At 50.9% G+C, this 11643-nt stretch overlaps 1 protein-coding gene across 1 annotated transcript; it reads left to right on the top strand.

Annotated features, from left to right (window-relative positions):
* Positions 1 to 4331: 4331 nt before the first annotated feature.
* Positions 4332 to 9707, top strand: LOC100900260 (lysosome membrane protein 2). The gene is made up of 10 exons (XM_018639521.2): positions 4332 to 4555; positions 5774 to 6026; positions 6157 to 6298; positions 6475 to 6596; positions 6716 to 6945; positions 7133 to 7500; positions 7644 to 7769; positions 7914 to 8075; positions 8527 to 8920; positions 9076 to 9707. The coding sequence occupies exons 1-9, from the start codon at positions 4534 to 4536 to the stop codon at positions 8896 to 8898; spliced, it is 1797 nt and encodes a 598-aa protein (XP_018495037.2). The 5' UTR covers positions 4332 to 4533; the 3' UTR covers positions 8899 to 8920; positions 9076 to 9707.
* Positions 9708 to 11643: the final 1936 nt, after the last annotated feature.

The following is an 11643-nucleotide window of genomic DNA, read 5'->3' on the forward strand; positions in this document are numbered from 1 at the left end:
CCTTGAGTCTCGCCGTGGAGCCATACAACATCTAGAACGAAGTCTCCCGGGAAAACTCGCTCTTCGTCGTACCGATGGACGATGCGATCTTGGGGTCGAGTTCCCGACAATCTGACCATCCTTCGACAACAACAGCGATAATCCGGTCTAACGGAGTCCGAATATTCAATTCCGAGAGAAAGGTCAAGAATAAATAAGGACATTCCGAGAGACCATTGCACGGCAGATGTCCGATGCGCAATTGAGGAGATCTTCCGTTCGCGAAATCGCAGAAGGAGCCCTTTTCTCCACTGTGACATTTGTCTCCGCTCCGAATGGAACTACGGCGCAACCGCGTTTTTTTCGAAGAGGTCTTTGTTGCCGATACTGGACTCTTACCTTCTTCCGGTTCCGACTGGAGAGATCCACGTGCGTGCCAGTGGCGGATCCAGGGGAGGAGGCGGTCAGGCGATCGCCTCCTCCTCGAGACTTCCGACTTCCCATACTCCCCATGTTATAGCAGGACCCAGATATCGATCCGCCTCTCCCTCGATGCATTGACCGCCCCCCCCCTTGGAGGACTCCTGGATCCGCCTCTGGTGCGTGCCCGCGATCTGCATCAGGTATTCGAAGTCTCCGGGATTCGCCACCATGACGGAATAGGAATGAATGAAGTAATGAATGGAAGGAATTAATGAATTCTGGAATGCGAATGAGATGCAAAATTCTCGGATTCCTTCGACGAAATAGGTGAGGGGACTGGGAATCGCGGCCTCTCTCAGGAGTAGCTGCTCCTCTCTTATGGATGTTGGGCAGCTTTCTCAGGCCTTGCGATTGTGGTATTCCGCTGGAGAGGTCTTCTTTTTTCGCTGCTTAGTTCAGCCAATAATGCAAGCATCTGTCTCTAGTCTCATCATTGATATTCCCGGTTTTTCGCGATATGCCGGTGGGTCGGGAAGTGCCGCGAGGTCTCCAAGGAGTGCTAAGGGGCTCCGCAGTCAAGGGGTGCCGAACATTCCGTGGTCCGTCTCTTTCCATGGCTCGGGTTCCAATCCCTGCTTCCGCCAAATGTTATGTGGGATCGCCAGATCACGAAGGTCGGGGGTGCATGTTGTTTGATACCGCGGGAGTTTGCCCTCCATAGCCTCGAAGCAGCGCGCGAGTCGCCTCACTATCTAAGGACACAACATCAATAATAATGAATCGGAGACGAGGACTGAACTTGAGTTGGCTTGACCAACACAAGGACGAACCTAGGAACTTTTGTTGCATCCAGGTTCCAAGGCAGTACATACGGCGCGGCGGCGTGCCGAGGTGGGAGGGTGTTTGGGGCATGCCAACGCTAACGAGGAGCAGCGTCAATTTTTTCTCCCTATGTCCCCCCCGCCCATCAGAATCTAAATCACGACATAAAACTCCGGGTACGCCCCTCAAAGTGGCTGGTACATGTATACCATAGAAACCCGTTTACGGAGTCTATAGAAGAAGCTCCCGAACTGAGTCCATGACGCTCCTGGTCCCCGCCGGGGACTCGCTCATATATGATTCGAATCCATTCTCCAGATACCCCCCCCCCAGGGTAATGATCTCGACCACGGTCCCAGAGACACGAGGGGAAATCACAACTCGCATTGATGTTCGTATCCCAGAATCATGATTGCGAGAACACATCGCGCATGCGGCAGCTTCCGATCGAGACGAGGGAGCGAGATGCTCATGAGCGCCGCTCAGAATCCTCTTCCGATCAGGCATCAGACAATCCGAATTCAAAGATTGGGCATTGAGCTATATCGATAGTGCGACGTGCGATACAGGGCTCTAGATCGTTGATGCTTCTGAAGTCGTCTCCGATTTCGTCCGCCCGGGTCATCATAATTTTTTTTCCCAAAAAACGCGGCCGTGATTCAGGGCCTATTCCGGTATTCGGTCGTGGTGCTTGACGCTGTCTCATCCAAAGTCTGCTCTCTGCGGTCGGTAGAGTCGACTCAGGAGATCGACCTTGAATCCCGTGATTCGAGCTCGAGAAACGGAGCCATCGATCGACGCTGCTCGGCATCTCCTCTACCGTCTCCTCTCACTCACTCACTCACTCACTCACTCACTCACTCACTCACTCACTCACTCACTCAGGTCAGCGCTACTTGAGCTCGACGCAGCCCTTACTCAGAAGAACTGAGTGCGAAGCGTAGCCTATGGCAATCAGCGAATACGACGAATTTCCGTTACCGTCGAATCAATCCCTGGTAGCATAATGTATACCGAGGGAAGTTGCGGAAGATCATGCAGACTCCGATCGAGTAGATGATGTCGGTTTTCATAAACGCGGTTCTGATCGAGTCCCAGCGGATCAGAGGGTCCGAGCCGACCTGGGAGTACAGACTGGCTTCCTCCGATTGAATCGAGCGGTCAAGTACTCGATAGCCCCCGTAATTGCAGCGACCACGATCGCCTCGGAGTTTCCACCGGGCCTCACGCAGCTCCGGAGTCTGATGTAGACCGGAAGTTCAATTGTCGTTGCCTCTCTCATGCCAGGATATGTCATAATTTCCAGCCCACGTTATTTCCCAGAGGCTCGTCTCGGTCGGAAATAGGAGTGATTCTCTCTTTCGCGGATTTCAGAGTCGAATTCCTCCCGCTCGTGAAAATTCATCCCCTCCTCGGAAGCCGGTGGACGACCTTCCGGTTTCTTCATCATGTTGTCTTGCACTTGACCGCGCGCGGCAGCAGACGGATATTCCGTTGTCCGGAGCCAGGGGGCGCCCCGGATTGTTTTGAAACTGGCGCGCTCAGCTGTTCGATTGGGAAAGCTGTGGCCGCCCGTGTGGCCAGTGCGATGATGTCGAAGGTATTCACACATGTACGGGCAGGCGGCGCAGGTTGACGGTGAATCGGTCTCCTCCTCTCCCATGGCTCGCTTTTCACTTTCAGCTGTTCGTAAGAATGGCAGATCGCGCTTCGGGGCTGCCGACACGACTCGAACGTGAGCCGTAAAACGAAGGATTGAGGTCGGTAAGTTGTCAATGCGATTCAAGTCTCGCCCGCAACCTGATCAGTGATATTCCGCGCCGTGTCTACTTATTCCGTGTGTCGCCGAAACGTTGGGACGAGTGGTGACAAGCTCGAAGGGACGAGGCTGCGTCTCACTCAGGCTAATTATCGAGAGGACCGGCAGCACATCTCCGGCAGCAGTGCGTCATCGAACATCCCTCGGAGACAAGCTGTGGAGTTTACCCGCGGCTCCACTCTCGTTCAGGAAGACCCGCTCAGTATTAGAGTTGTGCAAGTATTTCTCACCGATGATGGTTGGTAACAAAGCAACCGAAGCATGTCTTCAGACCTCACTGAGCGGCGATCGATGCAGCTGGCGGCTTCCTGGGAATATCAATTCGCTCGCTGAATTTATCCTTAATGGTGGAAGGAAAGCCGTTTCTTGGGTCACGATCCCGGCTGTGGATTCCACGGATACGCATTGCGAGATCAGTCGGCTCAACGAGCTACTCAAGTGAGCTTCCGTAGCTCATCCAGGCGACGCTGCTGTTTCCGTTCTCTCGACTCCTCGTCACCGAAGATCCATCTCGTTGAGTCGACCTTGTGATCGAGTCATCTCTCGAATAGTGCATCGAAGTATTTGGCACAGTTTCTCGTGACCCGAAAAAGCTGTCAGATCTTCTGTTTGGGTCCGCGAAGAGCTCTTCCTGGTTGACGCGCGCATTGCGTCCGAGCAATGCGAGCGGCTAGCCGGCAGGTTCTCCTTCGGTCGGGAAGCAGACTTACGGCGCGCCGTTGAGGAGCGTTGGAAGCAGCGGCATTCGATGTGATGCAAATTCAACGACTTGCTCCTCTCGGTGCTGACGAAACCCTCGGAAAAAATCAATCGATACACTCCTGCATGGGGAAGAGCGGAACGGAAGTTCTTTTCGAAGGATTCCGGTGCTAGAAATAGATTTTCACTTGATCAAGATTCTCCCCGACCAACATGGAACGATTTCGCTGTGAATTCTGGTGGATTATTCCTTTATTCACGGCTGCGCTTGAGGCCTGAATCGGTCTCCCGGGTCCAGTCATCCTACTGCGTTAGATTTTGTAAACAGCCAGAGCTGCGCATGGCCATCTCCGGAATCCATTTATGAATTCTGCGGAGTTACACGGACCACATGAGAGCAGCGCTGGCTAAGAGCGAGATTATGCAATATTTTCGGCGGCTCTCCGATCGCAACCATATGCTCTCTCTCTGGCCGCCGGAGGTGGCGCCGCAGAAGGGGAAAGAAGGTGGACTATTTTTTGTTTGTTTTTCCTTGGGAAATAGATTCCACAGAATATTTGGGATGAAGTCCATGACAATACTCACTCAGTCAGCTCGTCGATTAGTCACGCGGAGGGCCGCAACTTTCAACGGCGCACATTCTCTCCTGCTCTGTTGCGACTCGAGCGGTGTCTGCTGGTGGAGTCGGCCAGACGTTTCTGCTGTCCGCAAAGCACGGTGTGATTTTCTCAGGAATTCCTCCTCTATTCCCCAGCCATGAAAACTTGAAGATCCGCTGTCAAGGAACGACGATGGCTCTCAAGGATCGCGATGGTGAGTGCTCTTTTTTTTCTGATGCTTCATCGAAGCAGACATTCTCGTGGCGCCTATCGGCCCTGTTTTCCATCTTCGAAATTCGGTACCGCACCGGCTTCGTGATGCGGCCAAATGCTCCAGGGTAGTATGCTAGCTGTGGCGGACATCAGTGAGGCCGGTATACCTGCTTGCCGATAAATTCGGTGATGGATGTCGCGAAAAACAGGGAGACGGGCCCGCCTCAAATCATAGCTAGAGCGAGTATCCGCGTTCTGTAAACGGATTGGTGGAACCGGTGCATTATCAGAATGCCTGGACGGGTTTCCCTCATTGATTGCTCTTTTGGTCCATCGCTGCGGTGCAATCGTCGTGCTCGGGAACGAATGTTGTTATTCTTCGGAGCGAGCTGGAGAAAGAAGAAGTAGACCGAGAAATATATAATCTGCGACGAAAACAACGCTGTATCATTTAGAGTAGTGATTGGTGAGAAACTTTGCTCGAGCCGGCTGCAATCTTCCACTACGCGCTATTCAGTCACTGAGCAGACCTTCAAAACTCGGTGCCTGGAGCCAACTTATAAAGGTCTTTTGGCAGTTCGCGCTTATCTGAACATCATTCACGACCGCGCGAAGGTGATTGATATTGACTCCGAGAGCTACGACAACGCGTTACAATCTTTTATTGATTATCAGAAACAGAAACTTAAGCGGAACGTAGAAATCGGCTGGCTGAATTTTCTTCTCTTCAAGCTCCGACGACCGTCGGGGTTACCCCGGTCTTTTGCTCTCGTCCTCATCAGCGAACCGAAAAGAGTCAGGGTGGATACGAGCTATGAACAGACTTCCGGAATCGATTCGCGGAGATTGGTCTCGAAAGCTTCAAATCTCCTGTTCGTTCGCTCATTGATGAGAGACCTACTGAATTCGGAGCAATTCCTGGGACATTCGGAGCGTTCTTCGTAAATCCCAGGAAATTCATTCCTAGCCGGCGAGATTGAGATTGCGTGTCGTTCACCAACTATGAATCACTCACGCAACGCGTAAATAAAGTTTTCCTCGTCGGACACGCATGACAACGGATTATTAGCTCCGCGCGAAAGACTTCACGAGTCGCCTAATATCGCAGAGTTCCTCTCCAGCTGAATTCTCGGGCATAATTCCTCGCTCTGAGAGTCTGGAGGCGGAAAGGAGTTCAAACTCAAATAGAAATGATATTCCTGACATTTCCAATTCACAGTGGTCATGCTGTGCGTGGGAGTTATGGTCGCCATTTTCGGTATCGGCGGCCTGCTCACCCTCAGCAAACTCTTCGAAGTCCTTGTCATCGGGAGGCTCCCTTTGCTCCCGGGAAGCGAAACATATGAAGGCTGGAAGAAGATATCGTTCCCCATTTATCAGAAGTTCTACTATTTCAATGTGACGAACCCCGAGGCGGTTCTGAAGCGTGGAGAAACTCCGAAGCTGGTCGAAGTTGGACCCTACACATGGAGGTATGTGAGAGTCTTGCATATTATCGATCGTTCACATTATACGATCTCGATTCTCGCGAGTAGGTTTACCCTCTCAACAAGGAGCTCGAGGTCCCCGCAGCAGATTATATAACTCTGCCATCGATTTCAGAGGCGAATGGGTCAAGGAGAACGTCGAATGGAACCCGAACGGTACCTTACAATACAGAGAGAAGAAAACGTACTGGTTCGACCGAGAACATTCCGTCGGTGATCAAGATGATAGGATCGTGACAATCAATACTCCCCTTGTTGTGAGTTCCATCAATAGATACATCGATATTGATTCATCTCCTCCGTTTCAAGAGTTTTTGAGCGGCCGTCCCGGGCGCTCATCGGGAATCGCTCATCACCGCTATGTATGTGCCCCGAGAAACATGAGGCATTAAGTAAGCCACGAATAATCTGAGATTGCTTTGTTTACGCTCAGGCTGCGAGCCAGAGAGTCAAAAACGCTTCACCTGTGATGAAATTAGCCATTGCAATCGTCGTGAATGCTCTGAATGAGAGTCTTTTCATCCGTCGCTCGGTTAGACAGCTCACATATGAAGGGTGAGTCCGATGTCTTCCGAATATCCCTTTAGCTCGATCATTAGCACTCTTCATGACAGCCGAACGACGCCTACCACGCCACGTTTGCTTTCAAGTAAACTCTCAGACTGCCCCGACAGGTATCCCGATGTTCTTGCGGAACTGTCGCACATCATGAATAAGAATATCCCGGTCAAGAAAGGTCGTTTTGCTTACATGTCGGGCAAAAACGACACAGATGAGGGACTCTTCAATGTCTTCAGTGGATCGGAAAACATCGATCGCTTCAACCAGATCGATAGGTGGAATGGCCGCCAAAAACTCCCCTGGTGGAATCCCGACACGCCGTGCGCCGATATCAAAGGCACAAGTGAGTTTTCGAATCACTCCAGGTTGCGTCATCGCTCTTGGACCCGAGAAGAATACCCGGAGCACCCCTCCCTTGCCGGAATTTTCATTCTTTTCTCTCGGTGAAAAGGGAGAGAAAAAAATTCCATCCGCGAGGGAAAGGTATTCGGTATCATTAAGGCAGTTGAGACGAGCACCGTATTTTCCAGATGGGGAGCTGATCCATCCGATCAGGAATGAAGACAGTCATATTTACTTTTTCAACCCCAACTTCTGCAAACCGTGGAAGCTGTCACGAGATTCTCAGCCGGTTTCGAGTTATGGATTACCGCTGCAGCGTTTCGTGGCTGGGCCCGAAGTTCTCTACAACTCGAGCAAAAATCCCGACCACGCTTGTTTCGAAACAAGCCGCTACAAACTGCCTTCGGGCGGTATGGACATTTCGCGGTGTCAGTTTGGAATTCCTCTGGTGCTCTCATACCCCCATTTTTATGCCGCGGACCCGGCTTATCTCGAAGCGGTTGACGGCCTCTCGCCTGACAGAGCCAAGCATCAGTTTTCCATCGACATAGAGCCGGTGAGTGTTCGGGACGGGAATGGGAATCAATATATCAATGATAAGATCTCTCTGATCTGAAAGTCACAGCGATCCTGAACCCGGTTTCGCTCTCCCTGCGAGGATCAAGAGGATCCCCGACTCACATTCCGTTTTTTCTGCAGCGGATGGGCATAGCGTTGGGGCTGGCTGCGAGAGCACAGATCAACATCAAATTGACCCGCGTCGACCTCCTCAGTGCTTTCCGGAATATTCCCGAGATCGTTCTACCGATTTTCTGGCAAGAAATGGTGGGTCGAGGAATTGGTCGGGTCATGCGATCGAGGGTCGCCGGACACCTCGATGTCCGATGGGTTCGAATTCTCACGTCCTCTGTCATGAAACGATTGAGCTCTAATTCAGTGTCATGGTTTCCTTTTCTGGGCAAACAACAGGATATCTCGCAAACTCCCGAATTCGCAAACCACCTGCATGGACTCATAGACCAGCCGTATTTGTATGCGACTCTGGCTTATGCCTCCATGATCGCCTGTGGAGGTCTCGTGGCTCTGGGTACCCTCGTTCACATTTTCCTTGTCTATCTCCGCAACCTAAACGTAAGTAGCTCGGGGAGGCATCTGAAGTTTTCCGTCATCACGTCAGAATCAGAGCAAATCCTTGTTCTATATCGATGGTGTTGAAATTAGGAAGGATCATTTAAATCTTTGGAAATGTTTGTGCTAACTCACGAAGTCCATGTTCTTCGCACGGGTACTCACCCATGTACTCGATTGTTGGGTCGTGTGCGAGTTGAGGGGAACAACAAAGGTCAGTGGTGTACTGTTCGTCTTAACTTCATCGTCCACGTGAAGGCGTTTTGTGTTCGGGAGCAGCGTAAAAATCGGAGCGCGATATTCTCTATAACCGGTCTCGAGAGAGTGTTCGGAACTCGAGTGCCCACGTAAATGAATAAATTGCGGCTTCCGACTGAACCGATATTCCGATGGAGGGAATCACCGGCCGAGCCGCTCCACAAGCGTTCAATATCTGACCATTGTTGACCCTCAGCAAGCACCAGACCTGTCGAGAGATAAGGAGGCAAAATGTCAAGCTGACCTGGGTGGACCAGTTATCGTGACATCTCGCCATATTCCTCTCATTAGAAAGATGAGGAGCCTCTTTTGGTCCCGGAAAACATGGAAGCGAACCCTCAAGAAGGAGCCGCACAGCAAGACTCTTGATGGAGACATGGCGCCCTCTGCTCCGTCAGCTGTCCTCAATAATTCTCCCAAGAACAATAACAGTATACAGTCGACGAGCTCTCCATCAGCGTCTCCCGTCGCTGCCGCCGATTACAGAGGCAGCGAATGGATCAAGAATATTTTCATACCAGACCAAAGTATGTCAACTAAGGTGAATTGCAACGTGACGCTGAAGTGAAGGGGGGAGTTCATGACACCCGGTGAGTACGTCCTCCCGATAAAAAAGTCACTAACGAGAACACTAAGCTTCGCCTTCAAGCAACTTCGCATTAGGCTGCAGGTCCTATTCGGATCCATCTGTTAGCGGAAAAAATCTGGGGAGCGACAATCTAACGGAGGGGAGCCCTTCTTCCAGAGGTCCGCCCGACTCGGTCTATGAGGCTTCCCATCTACATAGAACTCTGCTTCGCTTCGTCCACTGCAGCGGAACCTTCCCGCAGCCATTGTTCTCCTCGGACGTGAATTGTGTGTTCCCTTAACCTGTCCCCGTTTTCCGTATGTATGTGACTTGATGATAACTTTATACTGTGTACATACATCTTTAGATATTATGTGAGTTATCGTTCACGAAGTGCCACCACGGATCGCGAGAAATTTCTCCAATGCTACTTAATCGGTGACTTGTTGACCCGTCCCGCGAGAATAACTGTGGACGCTAAGAGATTTCCTAAACAGACGGAAAATGAAATTGCATTCCCGAGAGTTATGTCATATATTGTATTTTTGGTGCCATCCATTGATTCTGTTGTCTTTTTAATTGCCGAAAGAGAGACCCGAAGCATTCTGTTTGTTCAGAGCGATGTGAAAGAAGGGAACGATTGTTGCATTCTTCTCCGTGCGAGACCTATTATTCCGAATCCATGACGCTGTAACTTCTTTGTGATAAGTATCTTCAGGTGAGGTTCCGGCCTCAGACAAGGAGATTCGAGGCAGGTGAAATCAGAATCATGATTTCGCATTCGTCATCCGATATTTCCAAGAATAAATCGCTCATTCCTCTTACTCTTTCGTTCTCGTGTTGATCCTCATGAAGACCGACAGAGAGAGCTCGAGATTTGAATCCGAGCCTGGAATTTGGATGGAAGTGCGCAGGGAGCGTTCTGATGATGGGAGAACAAAGAGATGATGGCTTGATCATGCATGAGTCGTAAACTAATCGTTGTTCGTCCGTCGATGGATGCTGGCATAGATAGCTTTATCGATGAGTGATGTCTAATGTCTCTTGGCAGCTCGCGCTACGGCCGTCCGTCTATTGAGCAAGGCGGGGGTACGCAGAGATTAAGACTGATGCATTCCGAACGAGTCAACGAGTCCTAGCCTACGATAGGGCTTATGTCGGGATCCGCCCTACCATTTTCGGAAGCAGTAACCCCATGAACCTCGCCTCGTTTCTATACGGGGTTGACGATTGTTTTCATAATTCCGATCAGAAAAAATCACGGAGCCCCAGGCAGCCTTTGTTCTACCCTGATGGAATTTCCTTGCATCGTCTATCATTCCAAAATCAATCTACCTACCCGCAGCTCGAGCTTCTTACTGATCATCGATTCGATATCTCGACTTCGTATGTGGAACATGTACACACTCCAGGTTCGGGCATAGCACGCTGCGGAGTTTCGGCGCTAAAAACCGTCTAGTAAGAAGGTTCTTCCATCGATCGAGAAGCAGCTGGGGATGGAGCATCAAAGCGCCGTTCATCATTGGTTCTGATTGAGAGGAGTATACCTGTCGTTCGAATGAGTCGCGCTCATAACAGGCCAGGTAGTCACGAGTTGCATCCCGACAAGCACAGGCTCAAATCTTAGAGGATGATCTTCCCTGACCGAATCAGCGTCTTCTGAATTAGATGAGAATATTCCGCCCGCTTTTTCTCGGATTCCCGATGCGCTCAAGCACGCATTTCCGCTAATCTGCCCGCCCTGTGTATGTCTCTTCGAGCTTATGACGGGCTCGTTTGCCTGCAGCTCCGGGCACGGCTTCCGGGGACACCCAGCAAGGCCGAATCAGAGGTTGTCGTTTACAGGCTAGCCGTTCGCATCCGAGGCAAGAAGACCGGGGAACGATCCAAAGAACGAAAGATACAGAATACAGGTATAGGAGAAGGAATTAAAATGTTTCCCGAACACGAAGGTGAATGTTCCGAAAGGCTCCGTAAATTCGCGGAACTCAGCACAGTCTCGTGAGGACCTTCGAGGAGGTCTTGGAGTCCAGTCGCCTTCATCCGATGCGCATCGGGTGCGAATGACGAACGGAAGAAACCGTGCAAGGGGTAGCGAGAGAGACAGGGGGTGGGAAAAGGGAGATACCTAGGGGGAGTCGGGGAGGGAGCAAAGATCTCGCGGCAATATGAGGAGGGAATCGCCAGGAGAATTCCGCGATGGTTAGCGGAATTCGGAGGTTTCTCGCGATGCCTTGCGCCGCGGGGGATCCCCTTGCCGGAAAATAAGACTGGTCGCAGGGACACGGAAGAAACGAGATGGGGTCGTCTGGGGCGGTAAACCCATGAGACAAGAGACGGAAGAGGGCAGATATTCTCGGTTAATGCTCTACGGATTTATGGATGCACAGACCGTCATTATTCTGACACTACGGCATGCTGATATTTTTCTCGGTGTTCCCTTCAGGCCTCGTTCTATGGAGCGTCTCTATAGAGGGTTTAGGGTATGCTTTTTTTTTCGATAGATTTATCGCCCGACGGATAGGCATCTCCTAGCAGAACGGAATGCTGTTCATGCTTGTCTTCTCCGATTGTGAGAGTAATAATTGAAATATTACCCGCTGTTTGTCGAGAATGAGAAAAACTAAGAGATGCAGGAGCGGCTGAGGATCATCCCATAGAAGGTCTCACTGAGCATGCCGATCCGATTCCGAATTTTGGGAGATTGTTTTTATGAGTCCTGTTCTATCGAGGCGAGCCATTCTA

This window comes from Galendromus occidentalis, unplaced genomic scaffold, assembly GCF_000255335.2.
Source record: "Galendromus occidentalis unplaced genomic scaffold, Mocc_1.1 scf7180000077442, whole genome shotgun sequence".
Lineage (NCBI taxonomy): Eukaryota > Metazoa > Arthropoda > Arachnida > Mesostigmata > Phytoseiidae > Galendromus > Galendromus occidentalis.